The 27737-nt window shown below is 42.0% G+C and overlaps 1 protein-coding gene and 1 long non-coding RNA gene across 8 annotated transcripts in view; one reads left to right on the top strand and one right to left on the bottom strand.

Annotated features, from left to right (window-relative positions):
* The window catches only part of MITF (melanocyte inducing transcription factor), a 192932-nt gene that overhangs the window by 131577 nt on the left and 33618 nt on the right, over positions 1–27737 (top strand). The window contains exon 1 of one of the 7 annotated variants that reach the window (XM_061618660.1): positions 22805–23082. The exons of the other annotated variants lie outside the window; for them this stretch is intronic. Within the exon in view, the coding sequence (XP_061474644.1) occupies positions 23032–23082 (51 nt within the window). The 5' untranslated portion in view covers positions 22805–23031. Of the gene's footprint in view, positions 1–22804; positions 23083–27737 lie in introns of those variants that run through there. 7 annotated transcript variants of the gene reach the window in all.
* On the bottom strand, positions 19807–22295 carry LOC133380750 (uncharacterized). Its single transcript, XR_009761533.1, has 3 exons — positions 21901–22295; positions 21265–21296; positions 19807–20530 (listed from the first exon to the last, which is right to left on the bottom strand). It is a non-coding gene; the product is annotated as an uncharacterized LOC133380750 (long non-coding RNA).

Here is a 27737-nt window from a genome sequence, read left to right as displayed (position 1 = left end):
CTAAGCAAGGTCACAGGTGAATTTGCAAGCGCTGGCCTACATGTCTTTGTAGGATTGGGTCTGACAAAGTAGCTGTACAGGATCATATTCTGGGAATGCAAGATGAGCAGCAAGGCAAGATCAAGGGCTACAAAATCAGATCTGCCCAGACCCCAGGTCTGAATAGGAAGTGCACCTAATACACAATTGATATGTATTTTGATCTATAATGTAAGTTTTAAACAACCTGCCAGTTAACCTTGTTTTCTTTTGCAAGGGACACTCAGAAAATGGAGTCAATAGGAGCAGGACATAATTGTTTTATCTATCTTCATGCCAAGTGCAGTAGGCTGGACTGAATTAGGGACTCCTGACAAGTTTTTTTTATGTAAGAAAGTTATGCGTTCCTTTCCTGAACTGTGGTGGAGTGAGAGACCCAATTTTTAAACTGAAAGCTTTGAAGGACAGTTATTCACAATGGTGTCTTTTTAAAAAAGCACATTAAGAAGTTTATAGTGCTTCCCCCTACCTCTTCTTCTTCTTTTGCCCTGTGACCTGCCAAGAGGACTCTTGTTATCGAGAGGGCTTTCTAAATGTAATAGACAAATAAAATAATCTTACTGAGTTCATAATAGCTCAATAATGGTTGAAATGTGCTCCTAGCGTGAAGATGTCCCCGCCCAGCATCTGACACATATAGAGAGTCAGAGTCTTGCTCTGGTTGGTTCTTCCGCATGATCAAAGCAACATGGACACAAGGGCCAGGTGAAGTTCAAGTGTATGTTTTTTCCTTGGCACAGCAGTGCAGGACATTTTGAGTGCACGTAGAGTCATCTCCTCCAAATCCATGCAGGAGTTTGGACTGTGCCTTGTTATTGTAAGCTTCTTTGCGGGAAGGGGTTGTGTAGTTTTTCCTCTAATAGTCAAATTCATGTTTAGTCTTGCTGCAGTTAGTCTTCTGTTCTCATTTGGATTTAATTTCTTAATGCATTTGTGCTCTCTGGTAGAGGGAGATTTAGTTTCCTTACTTTCAATCAAAACAATAAAACTAGCTAAGTTCATGCTGACAAAATACAGAAGCTGATATGGTTTTTCCATGGTGTACAACTGCAAGCTGAGCAATGAAAGGTTGATTTCTTCCTGCCCTGGAAGTCAGTTTTGAACAGCATCAGAGAAAAATGGGGATTGTGCAACTAGTATTACTATTTTATGGTTAAATGTTTGTCATTTATCTTACAACTTTGTCCCAATGTGCTAACCTGGTAGACTCTAACTTTGTTCACATGTGACGCTGAGCCAAGCCATGGCTCAGCATGAATGCATGAGTGTGTGGGCTCCTGGAGAGGATATCATGGCTGTTTCGCTCCTCTTGACTTAGCATGTTGGCCAGACCTGGGCTCATGGTTTAGGTCTCTCCAGACAAACCATGAGCTGTAAACCTGGTTTTGAAATCAAAGGTAGAACAATATTGGAAAATGTCAGGTACCACATTTCTCTTGGAAGGGAATACATTAAGAAAGAAGTGTACAAGGCTGTATATTCTATCTTTTAACATTTCTCTATCAGGTAAAGCTCTAACATTTTGAAAGGATTTTGTCTTCTTTCATGTACTGCAATGAAAGTAAATGACGTAAATGAAAGTAAATAGCCATGTGGATATATGAAGCTGCCACATGCTGAGGCAGACCTTTCACTAATCTTGTCCAGTATTGTCTGCTCTCGCTGATGGAGTCTCCAAGATGTCTGCCTTTCTGTAAGCGAGGGGTCCCCAACCTCTGTGGACAATAGACATATTTTGAATTTTGAGAGAGTGTCATGGCTGCTTTGACAAAATGCTGCCATAGGAAGTGCCCATTCATAAAATGGCTACTCCCCTATTAAATGAGCATATGAAGTTGCCTTATACAGTGTCAAATCATTGGTCTATTTAGTCCAGTGTTGCACTCTGCAGGGTCTCCAGGGACAGGGTTTTTTTTGAGCCCTGCTATCCAAGAACCCTTTTAACTGGAGATGCCAGGGACTGAATTAAGGACCTTGTGTATGCGAGGTGTGAGCTCTGCCACTGACCTCCCTTCCACCTTAATGGCCTAAATGGGTTGGGTTCATCTCTTGTAGTGAAGTGATGGCAACTAATGTCACAGTCCTGAGGATCTAGAGAACAAATATGAAATTAGAACTTTGAGAGATGGCAAATGTTGTCCCTGTAGCTTGTGAACCTCTTATGTCTGGGAACCAGGTGTATAACTGAACAACCTCAATGCATCAGATTTAAAGCTTTACAGTTCATTTGTTTAGAGTTGGAAACTAGTTACCGTAAAGTCTTTGTGCAGAAATGATAATTAGATGCTTTAGATTAATTTAATTTTTCGTTCTATGCCATAAAATCCTGTGAACTCTGAACTCTCTTGAATTCAGTGGGGCCTGTCTGTCAGTTCTGATCTGAAATGGTTTATCATCACTTTTTCCATCAGTCTGATCTTGACTATGACAGATCTTATGCCTAACTAAGGAATGAAACCATGTTGCAAAATCTTGGAATAATAAAAAATTGTAATTGACAAGACTACCAAGTGATTTTCTACCCATCAAGCGATATGTCCATCCAACATGAATTTAATATTGCAGTACTACAGGAAATGACTATGCATGTCTACTAAGAAATAGGTCCCATTGAATTCAATAGGACTTGCTTCCAGAAATGTGTTTATATGATTGCATACCATAAAACTAGTAGCAGTGCCAGTTTATAGACATGTGCACTTTAGAATTAGGTCTGAGCCAAAATGCTTTCCCAATTTCATCTCCCTAATTCATAGGTCCCAGAGTTTGATGGTGGTACTCTTTCAGCTATTCGGGAAGGATGTGAAAGGTTCAGTGAACTTGCTAGTAGCAATGGTGCTCCCCAACATTTCTGTGGCTGGTTGGTGGCAAGTCATCCTCATTATCATTATTCTGATATACTCCTGCTCTTTGCCCTTAGCACACTATGGCAGCTTAATTTCTTATGATGTATTCTGTGTGATACTGCCGTGGTTCTATAAAGCAAGTGTGGGCAGAATGTGGACCACATAGCCTTCCTGCCTCTAGGATTCATACAAAGAATGCTGGACTAGGTTTATTTGTTGAAGACTCTATTTGATGGAGTGTATGCTTTGCAAACAGATGGTCCCAAGTTCAATTCCCAGCATCTCCAGCATCTTCCAGGTAGGTCTGGGAAGGATGCTTGTCTGAAACCCTGGCAAGCTGCTACCAGTCCATGTGGAAATTACTGAGCTAGATGAACCAATGGTGTGGCTCAGTATAAGGCAGCTTCCTGTGTTCCAGAACTACTGAGCACCGAATAGTTTTGTCTTTCCGGGTAAGAAGACTAAAGTGTGTGTGTGTGTGTGTATGCGTGTGTGAACATACATCCTCCTACTTTGTAAATTTAAAACATACTGGGGATTCTAGTTAAAATAAATGGTTACTACTGATAAAAAACAGATTGTGTAAGACTGGCAGCATACCCTTGGTTTAAGAGAGTACAGCTGAGCTGGGCTCAGATCTTGGTAAAAATACAAGCTCATGTGCTTTTTATGGAGCGCATTTTAAAAAATGTGTGTAAAGAAGGAATCGTGCTCCTTTCAGGCACCAGGCTCTGACTCTTGTGCCGGAATGCCTTTTAAAAAAAAAAAAATTACTGGTGGTATTTTAAAAAAAATCACTGTTCTGTTTTGAAAGGCAGAAGATTAGCAAAAGGATTTGTGAGTTGCCTTAAATCTCATCAGGAAGCAAATCAGTGTCTCATCAACTTTGGGACTATTACGTAGGAAAACTTGACTTTATCCCAGTTGCAGAGTTGGTTACATCATGCCAATAATGTAAGCATGTGGATTGTAGTGTTTTCTCCCCCACTTTTAAAAAAAAAAAATATGTAGGGATTATGGAAAAGCATGTTAATAAGGTTATGCTATGCCAGCTAGAATATTTATAAAGAATGCTGTTGTACAGCTAGCAACACTGTGCCAAGAACATGGTACATGCACACACACACACACACATTTTTATTTTTTACTGGTTTCTCATTCCAGCTGGAAAATCCCAAATGGTTGGGGAACTACACATGTATGAGATGAATGTGCATAGAGCTTCCTCCATGGGAGGGTTTCCTGACTCCTTGTGGGGGATCCTTATGCACATTTACCTGTATTTGTGAAGTCCCCTTTCAGGCTGATGCTGCTAACACTTTAGCCAGGGTGTGTGGCTGGGGTGTACTTTGGCATGTAGGGGCTGGGCTAGACCACACATTGTAGATAACCCCTTCATATGTTTGGTACCCATTCATACTGAACATCTGAATAGGGTTTTAGTAGTCATCTCTGCAGTCCAAGTCCAGCTCTTTCTTCTCTGCTTCACAGTGATTCCCAAAAATGCAAAACTACCCACCCACCAACCCTCCCTTTCTCTTCTTCCTGCCCTTGAATTAACTTATGTACAGAAGCAGAAGAATGTTGTAGTAAAAATGGACTGCACCACTTCAGGCAGCAGGTGGGACTAGCATGTTCCACATAAGTTTTTTTTTTTAAACTACCCTATAAACAGAAAACTCTCACAGCAAATCAAGGTCTGGGTTAGAACCTTTGAACCTGCTGCCACCTTTCTTTTTGGAGGGTAGTTTTTATTTATTTTTTGTTTAACATAACATAAATGCATAGCAATTTGAAGTAGTTTGGTCCATTCTACCATGCTCTTTCCAGCTTGCTCTGCTGCACATGTAGACCTAGCCTAATTCTGACCACAGTGTGCCATGAGTAGAGTAGGTGCCATTCAGAAAGGTGCTCAGAATAGCAAACTATTACAGCTCATGCAAATGAACCAAGCCATGTGTACTATGAAAAAGCAATTACTTCATTATTCCTTAGTTCCTGCAGAAACTCTCACAAGTCTCTAAAATAATATTTTAATGACAAATTTTGAATTTAGAGTACAAAATGTGAATGCAAGAAGTGAAGGGAAACTGCTTTTGAGAAAGTAATTTTGAATGTTACTGGGCTTCTGTCGGGAAGAAGGGCAGGATATAATAATAATAATAATAATAATAATAATAAATGTGCACATTGCCTTGACTGCCAGGTGGAATGGTATGTCTAAGAACATAAGAAGAACCTGCCAGATCAGGCCAATGGCTCCCTAGTCCATCATCCTGTTCCAGTAGTGGCCAGCTAGAAGCTTATGTGAAGCTCATAAGCAGGACCTGTTATGTTATGTTATGTTACGTTTTATTTCTAGGCCGCCTTTTGGCCAAATAGGCCCCCAAGGCGGCTTACACACAAATAAAAATACAAATACAAAATACAAATAAAAACAATACAATTTACAAAAAAAAATCAAACTAATAAAGTCCTGACATCTCTAAAAAAACAGGAGCAGCAAACCAAAAGCATTCATCTTCCTGGTAAAGGGCAGTCCCCAGAAAAACATCACTAAGAGCAGGGGTTGGGGGCAAAGCAGGTGGAAAAGCATGCCCCTTGATGGTCCCAGCACAGTCCTATCCCTGCAGCAGCATGTCTCAGCCTGCAGCTCTTCCTGATAAGGCCCAGGCAGAGGGGTGGGGCAAGGCAGGTGGAAATGCTTGCCCCTTAATGGTCCCAGCACAGTCTCATCCCTGTAGCAGCAATAGCACCCTCTCCTCCTCCAGTTTCCAGCAACTGGTATTATATAACTAACAGAGCAATGCAACTCAGGGGAAGCTGGCATAAGTGGTGCTGGCACAAGAGAAGCTGGCGTAAAGTTCCACCCCATCCAGCTGCCATTCAGGAGCCTCTAGGTTTGTCAGCCAGGAGCTGTGTGCAGGGACCAGAAAGTAAAATCCTGCTGTGTCAAATAACCCTACCAGGAAGTAAGCCCTGACATCTATTATATTTGTGTTTATTTTCTTAGACCAACCTTTTTCCCAGCATAACTTTTGCCTGAATTGGGACCTACAGGAGTACTCCAAACACAAGCTGCATGTGGCCTAAGTCCCCTTATCGCAGCCCCTCCTCTGACATGCCCATTTTCTGGTATGCCGGCTTGACTTATGCCGGTCCTGGTTGAGCCCTGGCTGAGCTAGGCTCAGACACTTACACCAAGTAGCCCAGCTGAGCTGGGACCCAGCCAACACAGCTGGAGATCTGCTGCATACCCTCCCCTCAGCCCAGCGTAAATGCGAGTTGGATTGCACCCCAAGATGGTATATAAATAAAACATGTTTTCAAAATTAAAATGCAAACTGGATTCTTCCTGTTTGAAAGTTGGGATAAAATTGTTTTTTGTAATTTCTAGGGTACTTTCTTCTTTCAGCAGTGACATCAGTTTGCTCATCCTCTGTGTGCTGGCTTATCACTAAACTTTTCTGGCTGCCAAAACAAAAAAACCAAAAGCAGAAAAGCTCAAAGCAAGAGGCTTTTATTCATTCATTCATTTTATTCATCCATTTGTTTATAAAATTTATTACCTTCACCATGAGGTCCTGGGGTGAGTTACAACAAATAAAAATACAATTTTAAAACAAGTAAAAAATCTCTACAATCTTAACACTCATAAAACCATTCCAAAATGGAACAGAATTTCTCCTGACATCTTTATATTCAGTTTTGCCTGATATATATTTTTGCAATGCAGTTTCCCCTTATATAATGCATTTTAATGTTAATTTCACGAATACATGCCTTTATAAGCACACTTTATCCTAATATATTCATTTTTGAATACTTTGATTGACTGGAGATCTGCATTTCAAAATTTGGAGAGGTGAGAATTTCAAAGGATAGCTGTGTTTCAGTTCAGACAGCATTTCTTCCCCCAGGTAGCACTGTTCACCGATTCTGCTCTAAGTTTATAGCTTGGCTAGAAAGTGTTTTTGAACAGTGATAATTCCTTTTGCTTCCCTAGAGAAAGGATGGAGAGATCTGTATGAGTATGTAGAAATGTCTGCCTTTTGCTTATCTGGAATTTCGCCTACTATACAATGGCAAGAATCACATCAATGACTTTGTCCACATTTGCTTCTGGCGACACCCACTACTGGCATGTGGCCCCAAGAAGTTGGTCTATGAGGCAATATGGCCCTTGGGCTGATAAAGGTTTCCCACTCCGCTTTAAACATTTTTTTTAAACTCGCTGTGAGTTGTACTTTTATGCTGTAATATACTTCTATTGTTTTTATTGCTATTCAATGTTAGCATTGTTTTATTACTTCTTGTGAGTTGCCCTGCGAACTCTTGTCATAGGGTGGCCTATAAATACTTGAAAATAAATAAATATCTGGAGATAGTTGTTCTTCTCTCAGGCAGAAGACACAGAAAGATGTATTTTGGAATGACATGCAGAGGAACAGGCAACACAGGCAACACATGCATCTTGCTGTGCTGACATAACGCAGCCTCTTTAAAAATGTGGTTTGTAGGAAGTTATTTATTTCAAAGGCGGATTTCGATGCCTGAGTGCTTTGTAGCAGGCTTCTTCTCTTAACAACAAGAGCAGAACGGGAATTCTGCAAAGAGCACCATGTGACAGGAACAGCTGAGGTGAAGCAAAGATGAGCTGGTCTGTTGCCATGACAAGACATGGATGGCTCATGAAGAGCCCAATAGGAGGAGGAGGTGGTTGGTGACAATGGGTCATCTTCCACCAATTACATTCAAAACGCTCTATAGAGTCAAGTAACTCTTTTCTATTACCAATCCCAAAGAGTTGAGCCTTTGATTTCAGAAGACCACATTGCCAAATGTTCCCAGGATTGCAACGTAAATGCCTAATTAACCTAAAATGTTAATGTTTATGAATATTTGGCTTGTAATACAACAATACAAGAAATAAAATACAACATACAAGAAATAAAAGAAGCAAGAAAAATACAGTTTAAAGTCATACAGTATATAGGACAGCCCATTACAATTGCTACAACTGGCAGAAAAATCATTAAGTGATCCAGCAAGACCCTCAGATATTTTCAAGTAGTCCATGGGGGAAAAAAAATTAGGGACCACTGGTTTAGTTGTGTTGGGTTTACTGCAAGGGTTGCCTACTTTTTTGGACTAGTGGGCACATTTCAAATTTTGAGAGAGCACTGCCCACAGTCGTAAAATGGCTGCTGGGGGGTAGTGGCATAATATAACATGGCTGTCAGGAGGGGGGCATAGCATAATACAAAATTGTTATGTAGAAAGAGTATAGTTATTGCTGCTTCTCCCAACCATAGATACCCTCATGCTTACCATGGGAATTCAGTTATGTCCCCCTGGTCCTGATTGTGAAGATCACACAGATATTGATCCCCCCAAAAAAACAGAAATTATGCTGTTGCTGTCTAATAACAGGGATCATTTCTCTGTACCAGGAAAATTATACAGGTGGTAACCATCTCTCTCTCTCTCTCTGTCTCTCTCTCTCACACACACACGCACACACACACACACGCACACACACGCACACACACACACACACGCACACACACACACACACACTCATGCACGCACGGGGTGCCAACAGGATTTTCATAGAATCAGAATAGTAGAATTGGAAGAGGTCTTTCAGGTAACCTAGTCCTGAGTTGTTCAGGGCTTTATATAGAATCATAGAATAGTAGATTTGGAAGCGGCCTACAAGGCCATCAAGTCCAACCCCCTGCTCAATGCAGGACTCCAAATCAAAGCATTCCCGACAAATGGCTGTCCAGCTGCCTCTTGAATGCCTCCAGTGTTGGAGAGCCCACTACCTCTCTAGATAATTGGTTCCATTGTTGTATGGCTCTAACAGTTAGGAAGTTTTTCCTGATGTTCAGTCGAAATCTGGCTTCCTGCAACTTGAGCCCATTATTCCATGTCCTGCACTCTGGGATGATCGAGAAGAGATCCCAGCCCTCCTCTGTGTGACAACCTTTCACGTAGTTGAAGAGTGCTATCATATCTCCCCTCAGTCTTCTCTTCTTCAGGCTAAGCATGCCCAGTTCTTTCAGTCTCTCCTCATAGGGCTTTGTTTCCAGTCCCCTGATCATCCTTGTTGCCCTCCTCTGAACCTGTTCCAGTCTGTCTGCATCCTTGAAGTGCGGAGACCAGAACTGGATGCAGTATTCAAGATTTTCTGGGCCCAGCACATTGTGTATGGATGGGGCCCTCTGACCCTCTCACAAAAGGGGATGCAGACTTGCATATGCATTGTGTCATATGCAAATTGGTATCCTCTTTTGCAGTTGGAGTGGCGAATGCAAAAATAAATCAATGGTCATACATATAATAAAATGCCTGCACTGTGAAAATGTGAACAGGTGAAACTTTCCCCATAATTTTCTTTCTGTACTAAAAAAGGCTTATCCTGCTGAATTTCTGCATGCCATATAGCTGTTAATGGCACAAGAATCCTGGTTTTCCTCAATGCCAACTCTAAATCCAAGCCGAGACTGCTATCCTGTACCCACTTATCTGGGCTCATTTCATAGAAATTGCTTAGAAGAATACCTGCATATTTTGCTTCATAATTTTCTTTCTAGGAGGACTACTCTTTTTTTTTTAAGAGGGAAGCTCAGAGTCTGGGTCCCCTGTCTTAGGATGCCAGTGAAGGCCTTCACAGGTGCCATGGCACCTATGGGCGCCAAGTTGGTGATCCCTGTTATATTCCCTAAAATGAGTCTTAGAAGCTCAGTGCCCTTGAATGTCATTGCAAAGCGTATTGTATTGGGAACTAGAATTCAAAATGGTCATGTATGTAGCTGCTATAGAAAGATCCCAGAACGTTGACTCTCCTCTTCTCATTGCTCAACACTGTAAAGAATCATGAGCCCTTACTCTACAATGCCAGCTTATCCTCATGATTTTTGAAATGTATTTTACTACATTTTTATTTATTTATTTTACTTGTAAAAATATTCATATAATGCAACTTCATAAAAATATCAAAGCTGTTTACAACAATTATAATATAATAAAACCACACAAAAATTAAAACAGATCACCAGCTGAATGTTACTGGAAATGTTTTTCTTAATTGTCTGCATAAGCCTGTCAGCAAAAAAAAAAAAAGTTTCTTATACCTGTCCCCCGAAAAGTTCAGAATGAGGTATAACATAGTCTCTTCCCTTGTATCATAACAACCACCCTGTGAGGCAGGTTAGAGTGACAAGCCCAGTATCAACCACCATGTTTCATGGCTGAGCAGAAATTAGAGCTGGGTTTCCCTCATTTCAGTGCAGTCCTCTAACCACTACCCACACTGTCTCTTAAAACAAGCTGTTTGATGTCCTCCACATGGACTACATACATCTTCTTTTTAATTCTTCTCTGTTCCAATAGCTGGTTGGGGAGCATTATTTCCTCAGGAGCTTAACTTGTAGAATGACTGAATTGAAAGTGACAAGCCAGAGACATTCCTGCCATTCAGGAGAGGCTTAAGGAATTTCTTGTTGGCTAAATTACAAATATGTAGCGTTTTGCCCAGTACTACATGGCGATTTCAGCCTGCCTGCCTGTGACAAGATTAGTGCTCCCCCCCCCTTCGTAGTGGTTGTGTAAAAAGAAGAAGAAGAAAAGATTAAGTTGTACCAGGCAGAGATGCATAAAGTGTGTAAAACCCAGGTCTTTACCATGAATGATTTTCTCTTTCATTCATTTGGTGCCTTAATTAGCCCCGTGTCGTTTAACCTCCTGAGAAATAAATAAGAGATTAGGCTTTTTGGGGTGGGTAGGTGTGGGAAGGATCAAGAAACAGTTTTACCACACAACACTAGATAATTCATCAAGGGTTATTTGTAATCAGCCCTAACTCTTCCATTTCAGCTTCATTTCATAAAATTGGCCATTTAAATGGCTGCTGGACAGTGACTGAGGTGTTTCATAGGTGTAACTTGGCTTTTAAACAAAAACAGTATTTCATCGCATTTAATATAACTGGGTTTTAATGTGGCAATTTCCTCCCTGTAAGAGTGGCTTCTCCTGGATAATTACCATCCTCTTTCTGTTTGTCGTCAGTGTTTCTGTTCCTTTCTGCACCAGGAATGGGGAACCTGTGATTCTCCAGGTGTTCTCATCCTCGACTATTGGCCATGCTAGCCAGGGCTGATGGGAGCGTGAGTCCAACAACATCTAGAGGGCCACAGATTCTATACAAAAGACTTGTTCCACTGCATTATTTAATTGTGGCTTGATGGAATTTAACAGGATACTTAATAAACAGGTTGATTAATATGCCTCTTTTCCTTAGCCTTTCACTGAATGATGGCATTGTACATAGCTTTCACAGATTACAGATACTGTTGTATACCTGGCCGGGCCTTCCAAGTTGTTGTTGTTGTTGTTATATTGTTGCGTGCGCCCCTGGGTGACCCTTGTTGCTGGAGCTTGATTAAGGGCTGCACGCCCTATAGAAGCCAGATGCCACCTTGTAAGGTCAATGTGGGGCACCCAAGAGGCAAAGTAATCCAAGAATTTTAAATCACCCATTTGTCCAGGTGCTGGTAGCTCCTCTTGCACATGCACACATGGCTCCTCCTGTACTTTTCCTTGCACAGCCACATCTCCAGACACTGATGGGCACTCTTGCACATGCACACTTGCCTCCAGCTTCTCCTGCCCTTTTTTCTTCTACAGCTGGCACCTGTGGAATAAAGAAATCTATCAGTAGCAGCTCATGTGCACCCTGTAGTTCACTCTTCTCCAAGGCACTTCCTTCTTCTTCCTCGGGCCTGTCCTCCTGCACTTTTTCTTCAACAGCAGGCACACTTGGAGCGAAGAAATCTATCATCATTATCTCCTCTCCAGCCTATACTTCACTTTTCCTTCCTTTTCTAGCCTATCTCTTCCATTTCTTGGGGCTTCACCTCCATCTTTCTGGCATCTTTCCCTCTGGAGAGCTCCTGGACAGTCAAAGTGTCTTCTTCCTCCACCACTGACTGTAACTCTTTAGAGTCCAATCCCTTCAGCTGCCCATCCACTTCCTGGATCTCTTTAGCCATTCAGCTCTGCAGGTGTGCTTCTCTGTCACTCTCAACCCCTTGTAGTGGCTGATCAGGCAGGCCTCTCACCTCCTCACACGGGGTCTCTTTTTCCTCTTCAAAGATGCTTTCAAGCTTCTCCAGCCCCTGGGTGGGCTGCTGGTACATCTCTATGGTACCTTCTCTGCCAGTACTCTGGCGCTCTTGTTGCCGTTACTGGTCCTCCTGGCACTCTTTCTTACTCTGTTCTGCTTGTTGCTGGACCATCAATTTCATCTGTTCCAGGAGTGTTGTTATTCCTCCCTCCCTTTTGATTCAGGCATACCTGGCTTCCAATTCTTCCTTCAGGAAACTCATTTCCACTGCTAGCACTGGCATTGTGCACTCTGTGATCTCCAGACAAGGCTTCCAGGGGTTCCTGTGCCTACTCAGGGTTTGGTTTCCTTGGAATGAAGGTCAGCAGAGATCATTGTGTCTTTAGGATATGTGGTTTGTTTATACATAATTACAACCTGAGCGTAAGATGAAGGGGTTCTCAGCATTAACACCCCAACAGATGTTACTTCCAGAGATGCACCCAGAGCCATGGCCTGGGTTTCAGCATAGAGAGCAGGCCTTTCTTTCTCTCTCTCTCTGCATCTTTTTAGGTCCAGCTTTTTCTCAGACTAAAGAAACACAAAGTCCACTTCCTGGCTCCAGCATGAGGAGGGCCTCTTGCCAGGTGAGGGAGGAGTGATGTCCTCATTACTATGGCAACAGATCTTTTTAGGTATGTAGATTGGCCCATCAACAGGCCCATTAACTCACATACTGTCTTGGAGTAGGTTTCTCTGCTAAAAAATTGCATACTTCATCTCTGCAAGCACAAGGATACAGACTGGGAGGAGACTCACAGATATAAGCCATACCAACCCCACAATCCTATATTTATTACCCACCCTTCACCAACAGGTCCCAGGGTGAGTTACAACAGATTAAAATTCGGTATTTAAAACAATTAAAACAAATTACAACCAACGGGAATAGGGTGGGTCCTCAAAACATACATCCGTGTGTCTTTAGCATTCATCAAAAAATGTCCAGCGAAGGTGTCAGGTGCACCTCTGTAGGGAGGGAATTCCACAACTTAGGGGTTGCCACAGAGAATGCCTTCTTCTGGGCCACCATCGCCTGAATTTCAGAAAGTGCTGTCTGAATGCAGCCGAAATTAAAGTTGTAACAAAAAATACATGTTGGATGTGGGGCAAGAGCAACTCCTGTTTTGTTCTTTTGTTTATGTTTCAGAAGGGAGATAGAGTTAGGGTCCTCCAGATGGATAGGCTTGATTACCTTTACCTGTGATGCTCTGACTGACTTCCTTCCGTTGTTAGACTGATACGTCTTAAGGGAAGCTTATCTGCCCCTCCTCCTTCCACCCTCTTTCTTCTTTTCTCCTACTGTCCGGGAGAGAGGAGACCTTTGTCTCTGCTCTCTCTCCTAGCCATGAGGGCAACTCCCAAGCCTGGGCGCTGCGCCTCCAACTTAGTTAGTTAGAACTAGGTATGCCTTTCTATCTACTTATGTATTTCTATAAATAAAGTAGCTTTTCTTATTTTACTGTTTTAAGTCTCAGTGATCTCAATGCAGGGTAAAAGCCTGCTTTCTTAGGTAAACGCACACATTGGCACACGCGCATTTCAGACTGCTGTTGCTCTCTGCTTAACAAATGTACAAATTTACACAACATGCACAGGCCAAGTTCAGGCAGCACTTTATTCTGTTTTCTGTTTATTATTTCTGTTTTCCTGTCGTTTCGTTACCTGATAATTTTTGTGTGTTTATGTGATCTTTCACATGATGTAAAAGCCACTTCTGAAAAACTTGTAGAATTTAGTGGAACATTAGTATTCATTTCCATGTTAATTTCTTCCAGAAAAAAAAATCTGTTTGTTACCCCTATTATCTCAGAAAATTGTGGGAGCTCTGCACTGTAATTTTCCTGAGGTTTGAATTTATCATGCCACCACTGCTTGTGTGACAAAATGTGGGGCAGTATCCTGGCATGCAGTTCTTTCCTGCTGTTTTCATGGGTGAATCATAAGGGAAAGAAGTACATAGGCACATAAAGGGTGAGGGAGTGGCAACACATCCGATGGCATTCTTTGTTGTGTCACACCACGCCCACTGGCGTGAATGAAATTTAGTATGACATAGCAGTATATCAGTCAAAAAGCCACAGTTCCATAATGCAACAGGTAATGCAGGGTAAAAGGCATGTTAGAAAGTGGAACAGAAGTGCTAGCATTATAACCAGGAAAGCTAACACTATAATCTCCACATCTGAATGTACCCACAGTGTAGTGATGAAGCTAGGGGCGGACAAATCTGCCCATTTTGGTTTCCCTAAATTTCTCATTTTTCCAATCCTAAATTCGGTTTACCACATTTCTGCGCCAGATCGTGCATTTTTTAAAGTCCTTATGAACATTTGCCAGCATTTTGGTGCAAGCTTCTCTTAATATACACATTTTTGTATGCCACTTTGCCTAATACATTTTTCAAGCATTTTCCCCAACATAATGCATTTTTGTATGTTATTTTTGCTAATATATGTAATTTATTCTACCTTTTTCCTAATAAATGTTCTTTTTTGGTAAATATTTTTTGGTTGGAGAACTCCTTTGCAAAATTTGGAGATGGGCAAATTTCAAAGGATAGCTACATTTTGGCTCATGCGTTGATTCAGCAAATACCAATCTTGTATTAAAATGTGAACTGAACGGAATTTCTCCCCCATCCCTAGATGAGGCCCTCTTTCCTTTAAAATTGAGTGCCCATTAGAGCAATCTGAGTTGTGTAACGCTGTTATAGAGACACCTTTGATCAGAAAGGCTGCTAAATATTAACTTTTGATCTGTGTTCAATCTAACATTTCTGTTAGATCATGCAGAGCCTCTCATGAAAACAAGACAATAGTATTTCATGAAGCAGTCAGTAGATGGTGATAGTGCTTCCAAGAGATTCAGTGATGCTGTTTCATAGTGTTCATTTGACAAACAGAGGCTCTTGAGACACAGCGTTCCCCCTGCCACTGTAATAAGATCTTCTACTAAATATACTACATGATTCTGATTATTTTGGTTCTGTGGTTTCTGTGTTTTGATATCTATTGCAATCAGCTTGAGTGTCTAAATGGGACAAAAGACAAAACTATATGTTTAAAAAATGAATAAAAGTGCATATATATTTATCTGAATTTTATTTCATTAGAGACTTAAGCCTCCCAAAGCTGTTTGTTGTATTATATATATATATATACACACACATTTTATATATAACACACACATACACATTGTGGAAGAAAGTAAGCTGATTATGCAATAGATGAGAAGGTGCTGAACAGGGGAAAAATGCATGAACTAAATGAGGAGTGTGAACAAACACTGACAGGACAGTATAGGAAAATGGGAGATGTAAATGGACCATTTTGCAACATATAGGATTAACTTTGCTTTTACTTACTTGGGTGAGCTCCATTGCAATTGGTGAGCATGTTTTAATATGGGCCTGTGACTTGTGGAGTTAATTGATTAAAAAAAATTAATTGCTTAGGACATAACTGGTCATTCTGCAGCATGATTGCCACTATGGACAGCAGAATGGAGCTGCATTCCTTGTCCAAATCAGAATGGCCCATAGGCCCAGTGATAGCTTAGTTAGTCTAGCTCACACTCCTGTCTCCTACTGCTGCAGTGTTCTGCTGCCTGCTTTCCAGCTGATTAGAGGGGGGTTCAGCTCGGATTGAGGTGTTCGGGGGTTGTAGTGGGGAATTAGGATTGCAGTTGGGAACATGTGTGGTTTTGAGGCGTGTTCTTTCATGGCAGGTTTTCATATGTACTACTCATGGACTCAAAACAGGTTCGCTACAGGGCCAGCGCCAGAGGGCAGCCAGGTCAGGCCTGGGGTGAGGGCCCCTGCAGCCCACAGGGGCCACTGAAGGGCCCCTCCTAAGGGTGGGAGGGTAGGGCTCCTGTTCCACAATCTGTGGCAGCGTCGACTCCTGACCCTGCTGCAGATCGCAGAGACAGAGCTCCCAGCCCCTGCCCGCAGACTGCACAGGTGCATGACGCTCGTCCGCATGCCCCACTTACCTCTTTTGTTGCTGTGAAGGCTTTGCGTGCTGTCCGTACATACCTGCCATCAACCAAGATGGCAGAGGAAGCTTCTCTAAGGACTGATGCTTCTACCGCCATCTTGGTTGATGACAGGCATGTCCATGCGCATTGAGTAGCATGCATGTGTGCCATCAACCAAGATAGCAGCAGAAGCATCAGCCACTTAGGGAAGCCCCAGCCGCCATCTTGGTTGGTGGCAGCCATGTGCACACAGTGCTCAGGACATCTTTCCTAAGAACTGGTGGAGAGGTAGGTGGGGTGTGCATGCGGGTGGGCACTGCGGGCCAGGGCAGACTGGTGCCCGACGGTGCAGTCATGCCTGGCACTGGCCCTGGTTGGCAAGCCCTTATCTAACCACAGCATGACACTGTCATATTTAATAATTAAAGGAATAGGCATTCAGCATTGTATCCAGTAGGTGCTTCCCCCCCAATAAATGTAGCCCAGGTGAAAAAGGTGAAATGTTCACTTCAAAAATTGATGTTTGTATGCCATGCCTTATTTTTCCAGCAGTTGCTGCCATAGATTTAATGGGACAGTACAAATAATAACTTTTGAACTAATGCTCAGAACTTACCAAAACAATAAAGGATTGCCTTCCCAACACACATGAATAAAGCACTTAAATCATTTTTGCCAAAATCAGAAATATATGATATACTTCTTTAAAACTTGGAGTCAAAAGGCCAAGGTATCAGTGTCCAGTATACTTTAACTTGCTTGGCCTGGGGTAATGTCTGCTGCAAAAACTTGGGAACGGTTTCAGTTGATGCGTCGTGATGACGTGGACAAGGTGCTTCCGACGATGTGGCCAGCAACATGTCCTCTCGACCCTTGCCCTTCTTAGCTTATTAATGCTTGTCAAGGGGGTTTGACCGAGTGAATCCAGGATGTGGTCAACGCATTGTTGAGAGAGGGAGTGGTTCTAGCTGCCCTGAAAGAGGTTGTGATCCGAGCACTCCTGAAAAGCCCACCCTGGACCCATTGGTTTGCGAGAACTACCGACTGGTTGCAAATACCCCCTTCTTAGGGAAGGTGATTGAGAGGGTTGTGGCACAGCAATTGCAAGTACTTTTGGATGAAACAGATTATCTTGACCCATCCCAGTCTGGGACTGAATTGGATGACCTTTATTGGGAGAAGAACAGGGGGAGTGCAACCCTGCTACTCTTACTTGATCTCTTGGTGGCTTTTGATATCATTGACCATGGTATCCTTCTGGGCCGACTTGGTGAGATGGCTATCAGAAGCACCGTTTTACAGTGGTTCCAATCCTATCTCCAGGGTCATTTTCAGAGAATAGATTATCTTTCAGCCCCTGGCAGTTGTGCTGTTGGGTGCCGCAGGGTACCATCTTGTTTCCCATGCTGTTTAACATCTATATGAAGCCCTTGGGAACGGTCATCAGGAGATTTGGGGTGAGGTGTCAGTAGTACGCTGAAGATACCCAGCTCTATTTCTCTGTAACATCTGAGTCGGAAGAGGCTGTGCAAGTCCTGGACCAATGCCTAGACTCGGTGGCGGGCTGGATGAGGGCCAACAAACTGAGTCTGAATCCTAGCAAGATGGAGAAACTATGGGTTGGTGGTTCCCAAGTTCAGATAATTGGTCGGTTGCCTGCTGTGGATGGGGTTGTACTTCCTCTGAAAGAGCAGGTCTGTAGTCTGAGGGTGCTCCTGAATCCATTTTTGTTGCTAGAGGCCCAGGTGACCTCCGTGGCTAGGAGTTCCTTTTACCAGCTTTGACTGATAAGATAGCTGCGGCTGTTTCTGGACCAGGATAGCCTGACCACTGTTGTCCACACACTGGTAACCTCCAGGCTGGTTTACTGTAATGCATTCTATGTGGGGCTGCCCTTGAGGTTGGTCGGGAAGCTGCAGCTGGTGCAAAATGCTGCAGAGAGACTGTTCACTGGGGCAGGGTATCACCAACATGTCACTCCACTGCTGAAAGAATTGCACTGGCTACCTATTATCTACCAGTCTAGGTTCAATGTTCTAGTTTTGGTGTACAAAGCCCTATACATCTTGGGACCAGGATACCTGAAAGACCGTCTTATCCTTTATATACCCAGTCGATCACTGCGCTCTCGAGGTGAGGGTCTCCTGCAGATACTTTCTCATCAGGAGGTCTGTTCATTATGTTATTATTATTATTGCCTCACATTAGTGTATATGACCCTGGGATGAGGAGAACTCCCCAGGACTGGAGAGAACTCATCTGTATGCCATCCTACATGGCTTCTTAGCCCCCTCGTGGTATATTGTCTCTGCAGGAATAACCTGTGAGGCTGTGACTGACTTCCCCATTTGCTGAGTTCAGGATGCTACTCTGACTGCATTGGTAAAGTTGTCTTGCTATTGTGTCCCTTTTCATGCCTTTCGGACTGATGTGCCAGCAATTTCACAGTGTGGTTTTCAAAACTTTATCTTGTGAACACACTTGATTGCCAGTGACAATGTCTTGATGGGCCTTTTATGACCATCATCTCATTTCTGGACACATTTTTATGGCTAGGAATTTTTGTACAGAGTTACACCAAACATAACAGAATAATTAAAACAAAAGCAACCCAGGAAGCACCATGTTTCCTTCCAAAATATCAAATATAATGTTCAGGTGACAGTAGACCCCTGTCAGGGTGCTGCTCTGATAGAAAAACTGTTGTCCTGGTCTTAAGCCATGGAGCTTAACGTGGCCCTTGACTCCCCCCCCCAATTCCTGGTTTAAACCTGGTTTTCTTGTTGAATTCTCAGAGTGAGCCTAGGTTGCTGTGGTTTCTTTACAGCTTGTCAAAGGGGGACAAACATGTGGCTGCTCTATGATGTATAGCTCTAGACTGTTCCTTTGTACTACTTTAAAAGTTCACTGGGGCTGGAGGACCTTGGAGAACCCTAAAGCTGTCGTTAGCTTTTATGGAGGCCCACATTTTTGCTTCTGACAGTACCCTTTTTGTTATTGACTTTTTCAGAATCTGTGTCATGTCTTGAAAAGGAATATATTAACATCACCAAAGGAAGAGTGTGGTGTGTTGTAAACAAATCAAGATATAAAAGAGATGGGGTTTTCCCCCCCTGCCATGGGGCAATGTACTTGATGTTTGTAAGCCTATCTACTTCGTCTGTTGCTGCTGTTTTCTGGCAATTCTGAGAATTCTACAGCCCTAAAGGCAGTGATCCTTTGACATCTTCGAAACCAATCCAGTTTTGCTAAAACCCTTAAAAAAGGCTTTGTACTTGGATATCGAAACATCATTTGGAAAGTTGTGTCCTAACTATGTCTAGGGAATGTTACAGATGGAGTGATAAAGACTTAATAGCAAGAAAGGCTTGCATTTCAGCTTTTTAGAAAAGTTTTTCTTTTTTCTTTTTCGAAATAGCAGCAGTCATTCATTTTGTTTCCTAAGCAGCTACTGGAGATGCATTCCACAGAGCTGCAGTTTATACATGATCTCTGCTTATTGGTTAATTACATTTTATTACATTCACTTTCATGCATTTTTATGTCCCATACAAAGATAACATGTTTTCTGTTACTTTTGTATGTATGTCATGTAACTATTGCTTTTTCTGTCTACCATGGAAGCTTTTATCAGCCATTTCTCCTTGCTTCATGGAATTTGGGAGATTTCCAAAATGTAGCACACAGGATGCTAGCTGCCACATACAAAGAATTCAAAAGCTAATCAGTAACCATGTAGCCAGTATTTAGGTGGCAACGTGGGTCAACTGATAGATCATACCCTGTCGTTCCAAGAATTATTTCAAGAACCTGGTCCCAGTATTTAATTTTTTTAAAATCAAAATAACTACCATATGTACAGAAAAACTGTGTATGAGGATCAAATTACATGTTACATGGAGTTCCATACTTTTCCATTTTTTTTTTTTTTAAGAAAGAAGCCAAAATCAGCCTAGGCAGACTGCAAAATGGAGAGGAATAACTAGGGTGGGCAGAGGGAGGCCTCTGGTTGGTTGGCAGGTTGATTCTGTCTTGACCTGACCTGGGCAAGAAGCCCAATGGGCCACAATGGAGCAAGGCCATCCAATATTTGCAGCGCTGGGCAACTTGCTCCAACGAAGTCTAGGACTGCACTTATTCCTCCAGGACCAGATCACTTCTCCTATGCATTTCCCCTTCCTTAAAGGGCAGGCCATGGACAATTCCCTTCAGCCTGCTGTGATGGGCCACTTATGGGGATGCATCTGGTCTGCTCTGGAAGGCAATTGTTGCTCAGGGGCTGCAGTCTCCGAGGAGATGGAAGTCCTAGTTCAGGGTGCCTCACTCGCTTGTGGGTGCAGGCTCTGATTCTGGGACCTGGTTCAGGATGCAGCACCTCTGCCTCTGGTGTTGCTGATTCAGTGGATCTGGCTTGCCCTTCATCATTCGAGTCAGAGTTCACGCTGCTTCTCAGGGTGGGCATCCTGACACTTTGTTTCAAAACCATCTTCCCCTAGATTTATTTTTATAAAAAAACCAACAGTTTAAAGATTCAACAGCATCTTTCTCTTTTTCCTTCCTTGACCCTGACTAGCAGCCTTCCCAGGCCGATTCTGGCTTTGGCGAGGAGAAAGCAGAACTCCATGTAATATTACATTTCCAATAGGCCTATTGACTCAAGGCAGTGAAGTTCTTCTGAGGCTATTGTTTCATGCAGCAGTTGAAATAGATCAGCTGCGTTTCCACGAAGGTGACTTGATAATCTTGTACTTTAGTGTTTGATCATCAAGTTCAGCGATGTATCCAAAACTATTTTATTATAATTCGGTGGGCTCAATATGTACATAAATAACATCACAGCTCATTTAAGCAGAGAGATAAAACCAAGCAATTTAGTAGAAAACTACCACACATGTTCACTGTAGTGATTTTTTAAAAAAAGGTAATCTCTAATGATTGTGTTAATCGTGTGATAAAATGAAAGCCTTTAAATTGTTTTTTGTGCTACTGCTTATTCAACCTTCTCTGTATTGATGATGACATAAAAGCTATTACAGGCTTCAGGCAACGAAGTATAGATTCTGGCTTGCTTTATTATTATTATTATTAACTGTGATGTCTAATAGCTGAAGGCATTTAAGTGGCACAAAACTGTTTTGAATTAACAAAATCTCTTTGTCAAATTGTTCCCAAGGCACTTAATATTCACTGCAAAAGCATGTAGCGTGAAAACATGGTCATACTTACAAAACAAGTACTCTTTTGTGATCTGGTCAGTGCTGGAAAATAAATAAAGAAATAGTGCTGTGTTAAGAAACATAATGGTGACTTTAATTATTCAAATTCGCATGAAATGTTTTGCTGGTGGATGGCTACTTGTTCCAAAAATAGCATATCCGAGTAGCATTTGTATGATGCTGCAAAATGTGATGACTAGTTGTTGTTGCACCATCCTGATCCTATCATAAAACAAGTAGGCGAGCTGATTGGTTTAGGATAACAACTTTGATCTAGTAAGCGTAGCTTAGCCCGTGTGGCTACAGCATTGCTTAGGAACCACAGTAAAAGGAAAAAGTAACTAGACCAAAAAGTAATGCTGGGAGTGGGAGGCCCCTTTCAACGTGGAAAGAAGAATAATCCCAACACTTGTTGCAGCATTTTGCTGTTGCTTGATTGGCACAGCATGACAAAATAGATTGCTTAGAGGTTATAGTCCTATATAGCCTCACACAATTAGAATCGTGTGTGGGAAGATGGGGGATATGCTAGTTGACCGGATCCCTGTCTCCTGTCCCTATCAGCCTCCATGCATTGCAGCGGTGTGTGCATGCTGTACTTGTATAGCCCTCCCCCCTGTGATTTAGAATCATGATTAGCACTTACATCAGGGGTAGCCAATGTAGTGTCCTCCAGTGCAGATGTTCTTGGATTTGGCAATTGGCCATGCTGGACTGATGGGAGTTGTAGTCCAACATCTGGTAGGTGCCATGTTTGCTATGCCTGACATATATGTCTTGTAAAGTGCCCCAACAGAACCCTCTAGAGTTATAGATATGAGTTTCTCAAGCTGAGGAAGTATTGTTAGCTTAACTGCATGCATTCTTGACTATAAATAAGAGTGAATTTAGTCTGCAACATGACACTAGCCCTTAAAGTGTGTAACTGTCCTGACACCCTTTAAAATAATACATATTAATAGCAGCAGCAGCAAAGCACTTGGGAGGGGGAAATCTTAATGGAAAAGTAGTTGGAGGTGCTGCTGCATCTTTTCTACTCAGATTGCTCCTTCCTAGTGAATTTCCCCCTGCAGGGTCCCAGATCCATGCTTTCCATGGCCAACATGCACCCGGAACTCCTGTGAAGACAGCTGTCAGCTTTCACAAGGAGATGTCAGCATCAGCGGGATGCAGGCTAAGCTAAAAATTCCATAGTAACTGTCAGAGTCATAAAGTCTTTAGCTGGCAGCTTGGGTTATAAATCTGCCAGGCTAGAGAGATAACCAGGGGGAAGGCAAGATAAAGTCAGAGGTTTTACTCTGAGCTCACGTGCCAAGTCAGTGTCCAAGAAGTGAAGTCAATGGGGGATTCCTAGTCCAGTTTTCAGAGAGGTCAGTCCGAGAGTCTGGGTTCTGGAACATAGGAGGAATGCAGAGGTCACGCCTGATGTTGTAGTCAGCAGCCTGCTGCAGTCATGAACTGCCTTTTAAATCCCACTCCCTAAGGCAGGTGCAGGTAATCAGCCTCCCAGCTTCTAAGAGTTTGCTTGTCTTAAACGGCCAGGCCAGCTACACTGCTGCATGACTCTCTGTTGTCTTCACTCTGCAGGTGGGAGGGGAGTCTCTTGTTCACTGCCTGAATCTGGTTGAAGGGTTCGGCTGTGTCTTGGACACTCTCCAGCTGAGGGAGAGTTGGGGCTGCGTTCTCAGGAGTTTTGTCTGTTCTTCCCTCTGGGTCTGCTGCTGTTACTCCTGAGTCATCCTCCTCTTCCCCCTCTGAGAACTCCTCCAAAGGAGGCATGACAACAGTTTTGAGGGTGGCAGGAAGAAAGAAGGACAAGACTTGGAAGGTATTTTTCAGTCAGAAAGAAGTAGTATAAAGGATTCAAAATATTGGTAATATATAGGAAAGGAAGTAATCCCCCATGGTTCTTGGAATATGTCAGCTCTCTCATCTCAGTTCCAGGTAGTCAGAGTGTGGGACTCTAAACAAAGTATAGGATAAATTATTTCAGAGTGCATATGTGTGCATGTGCATGTGGACACACACAAACACACACCAGCAGAAAATACACAGCCATATATATTTCATGTGGCCTCGATTTAAGGAGGTTATTTAATGTAATAAAAAGTGGCTTTTGTTCCTTTCTATTTTGTTCCTTTCTATTTTTTTAAAAAAAGCCATAATAGCTTTTTGACAAGAAGCTGTTTCTGGGATTTCAGTTTCATTTTTTCATATGTCATAGTCTGATGCCTTTAGAACTTCATTAATGCAATGCTGTAAATTGTTATACAATGGGATGAGGGAAGGGTTTTTTTAAGGAAAAAACCCTATTGATTAATATATACAATATAAATAAAATAACCTATTTGTATGCCCCTTTTCTAAAACTGGCATTCAAGCCAGAATAATAAAGATGATATGGCAAATCCAGACATACAGTATCAATAAGCACAACAGCAGTGGAGCAAATTGAATCACTGTTAATGAAGAACAATGCACAGCAAGCAATTCACTGTAAATAAAAAACTACAGAAACCACAATAATTAGTAGACAGAACAAATGAATATAGGAACAAAATTAGTAACTGCAAAAAGCTCAGATGAAAAGGGCCTTTTCCTGGTGTCTAAAAACTAGTTGCAAGTTTGGTACTTTCCAATTTTTCAGAAGAACTCATTCCATTTCTTGGAATTTCCACAGGCCAATTCCATCCAAGGGCCTGGCTAAGAAAGATTACCATCCCACCCCACACATACTGGGAACCTCCATGGGAACTAATTAGTTCCCATGGGGGCAGGGCAAAAATGTTACAGGGGCTAAAGGGGGAAGGCCACTCTCCACAGATATTTTACAGAGATGGCTCCCCCCCCTCCGATTTGGTTCCTGTCTCTCTTATATTTGATTGCATGCCAAGTAATGGAGCAATTTAAGAGGCTTGAGGGATTTTGGCAGCCATTGTGATGTAGGCTTGAAATATCAAAGCCACTATGATCCCTGGATGACAAAGCCTGTGCAAATCATTTGTCATCTTTGGAACCTCCCTGTTGGAATTTGATCCAAGCTGGAGGAGAATTTGGTGTTTTTAAAAGCTCTTTTGTTTGAGGTGGGCTTTTATTAATCCCTGGAGCTCTTTTCTGAATCTTGCTTAGAAAAACTCAGATGGTATACCTAAAAGTTAGTGCCAGGAAGATCTCTTTCAGAATTGGAAACTTTGGATTGTATCTGATGCTGTGAAGCAGTGGATATGACCTAATATTCTCTCTTGTAGCCATCCACTTAAACTTTACAGGTGAGTGCATCCTGAGCAGGTCATCCAGTGATAATCTCAGTTGCTGGGTAGGTTTGTATAGAAGGCAGTTTTTCAGGTAGCTGAGAGACTGCAGACGATTTGGAGTGTTAAAGGCCAAGACCAGCATCTTGAATTGTGCTGTAAACAGACTGTAGAGTCAATTCTACAAGGTCATTAAGAGGCTTGCTTTTTATATCTTTGCAGACTAAATGTGCTTTAATGTGGTTAAAACCTGGTTTCAAAATCGTTTCCGGACTGACTTCTCTCTTGCTGACGGAACTGGTTTTCCAATGAAATTGGCCTCACCTTAAAGGCCCCACATAGTTTATTAAAAGCTCTTTAGTTGATGTGGGATGGCGCGGCTTGTGTTTTGGCATCATTAATTCTTAAAATCATAGTTTTTTATCTGTTCTTATATATCCCATGACATTTTCCAACAAATGTTCCATTGAAATGAGAGCAAAGACTATAAAAAAGTATTTGATATTTTATAATTGTAAACCCTAGTTCCTAGGGCAATATTAATAGGAACAAAAGTTCATTGTTATAAACTTCCTCCAATTGAATACTTGTCTTACTTAAAATCTGGTATGTTTTTCTGCTCATGCTTACTGCTATTAGTTAAATGACACATGAAGAGAATTGGTTGGGCTTTAATAACTACATTTTCTTCACTCCAGTTTTATAGGTTAATGCATATAAAGTTTGTCTTAATTTTTCTAAATGGGTTCATCCATTCCTTTATAGAAGTGGAGGCAAAACATCACATGCTGATTCTGAACTATAGGGTTAGTTATAAATAGTGATGTGTTCCTAGCATCGGGAAACAATTAAAATAATTTATTCCTGTACTAAATCAACCCAGATCCCATGCTTTGGATAAAATATATGCAAGTGTCCTTTAAGGACTTGAGCACAATATACTTAAGAGAGGGCCCCTTCTCGCATGTTTCATTTCTTCGTGACAATATTTTTAATGAAATATTTTTCAAAGAGTGCCAGTATGGATATACAAAACAGCAATTCATTTGGTAGTATCAAAATAAATTTTGCATTGCACCCTCATGCACACATAATTGTTCCGAATTTGGGTGGCCCCATGCCTACAAGCTTCAAGAGAAATGGGCCCATCCAAAGATAAGGTATCCAATTGCACAGGTATGGACAAGAACATTCATTTCTAAATGAAAAGTGAAAAAAATTCAAAAACACAGCCTGAGTCCTTTAGTGCTATACAGATTGAAGTAAAGTGTTTATGTCACAAGCTATTCTTATTCTGAACCTTGTAAGATGCTGTCATTTCTGAGGAGCCACAGTCTGAGGAGGAGGAGGATAGGCTCAGTGGGCCTCTGCCATCTTTGAAGGAGCCCTCTGCCACTTGGTATCCCATCCTTCTCCTGAAAAGTAAATGTAGCCAACAGTAGAGGGAACTGAGGGAGAGGCACTCACAAAAGTCTGTGCCCACCTTGATTCTGCTCAGAAGAACTTGAGCAGGGGTGATTGAGTGTGTTTGAGGACTCCTGTACTGAGTTCTTCATGTACTGCACAATGTGTGGGCCAGGGAAGAGTGTGGCTTTGATATTTGGCATTTCCCTTGGTAAGGCTAATCTCTGGTTGCCCTAATGGGCAAGCCTTCACTGTCCCTTTCTCTAGGGCAAGTTACCTTCTGCCACTGAGTGACAGAGAGAGAGGAGAGGAACACAGATGTTACATTGAAAAGAATGACAAAATTGAACCCTGATGTTACAAGGTTTAACCAGAATTGTTTGTCCAAAGGATTTTGTTTTATTGGACTAAATAGCCATAAACTCTCTTCTTGTTCTGGAAGGATGCATTGTATTAGAAGCTATGGGGCCAAGAGAGCACACCACCATTGAATGCCAGTTCCTAGAGCTAGCAGAGGGAGAGTGGGCCCCTGTCTTCATGCCCTTCTTGTGGTCTCTGTGCATGCATCTGGTCTGATCACAGGGGGAAGCAGGATGCTGGACTAAATATACCTTTAGCCTGCTCCAGAGGGCTCTTTGAACCTTCTAAAGTTCAGCTGTAAACAGTTAAGAAGAGCCTATGAAGCAACTCATAGACTTTTCACTCTGCAGTCAACAATGGCAGACTGATTGTATGACTTCATTGTATGACTGATTGTGCTAGTACAATTTTTAATTTAAAAAAATGTCAGAAACATTTAAAATGAAGCAAAGATGTGCAAAGGTATTTTTTATTATGTAATAATTGACCAGCAGCCAAAGCAGTGGCCAGTTGGGGGTACATTTAGAAAAATTCATAAGGGTCACAGAGGACTGCTTTATGAATCAACTGCAACAACAAAATGGATGCCTTCTACAAGGCAGCATCCTGAAATCTGGAATTGATAATAGGAGTTCTAGAGGTATCGGATATTAGACCTGAGAAGAAAGATTTGTACACCTGACTGTCTTGGGACTTGTTCACTTGATCTAGCCATGCCATGATTGTTATCGGGTCTTCTTGATGTGTCCCCCTCCTAGGTCTGTGATGTGGGTGACAGAGAGAAGGAGAGGGGGAGAGAAAGAGGAAGTCTTGGCTGCAGTGGCTCCACACCTTTGGAGCTCCCTTCAACCACAACTAGCTGGTGGCTATGCTTCAGACTTACTCAGGGAATGCCTTAAAGACTCGGTCATTTTTATTGGCCTTCCCTGGGAATTGTTTTGTACCACTTGCAGGCTGGAGGCTGGAATATTATGATGTTATTTGAGTTTGGAGTTTGTTCTTATTTTTGTAAATTCTATTTTAGTCTTAGTTTCAGTAATATTGACTGAAAAAAGCAACTTGCTTTTATTGTTATAAACTGCTTTGGATTGGCTTTGCCCAGAAAGTGGCACATAAATATTTAAAAATGCAAATAAAATAAATTGGAAGTTGTTCAAATCTGTATACTTATTTTTGGTTAGGTGAAGCTACTGAGACTTTGCAGCTTCCATTGCCCACAATCACACTGTTATAATTTATTGATTTATTTGATTTATACAGCTTCCCAGGGTAATTAGAAGCCAGTGACAACGGTCTGTTGATTGACCCTTTTGTTAATTAAAATTTGGTTGGGTTATCAAAGAAGATATGGCTCATGGATTTGGTTCCATGTCTTTGTGGAACCATTCTGGAGGTATATATATACTGTAACTTGAATGTTGGGCATGTTTAACTGGGTTGTACAGAACCTATGTAAGGCAGAACCAAA

The sequence above is a fragment of the Rhineura floridana genome, chromosome 3 (genome assembly GCF_030035675.1).
Source record: "Rhineura floridana isolate rRhiFlo1 chromosome 3, rRhiFlo1.hap2, whole genome shotgun sequence".
NCBI classification, from domain to species: Eukaryota; Metazoa; Chordata; class Lepidosauria; order Squamata; family Rhineuridae; genus Rhineura; species Rhineura floridana.
The sequence above is the reverse complement of the archived record's forward strand: the minus strand, read 5'-3'. Positions and strand labels throughout refer to the sequence as shown.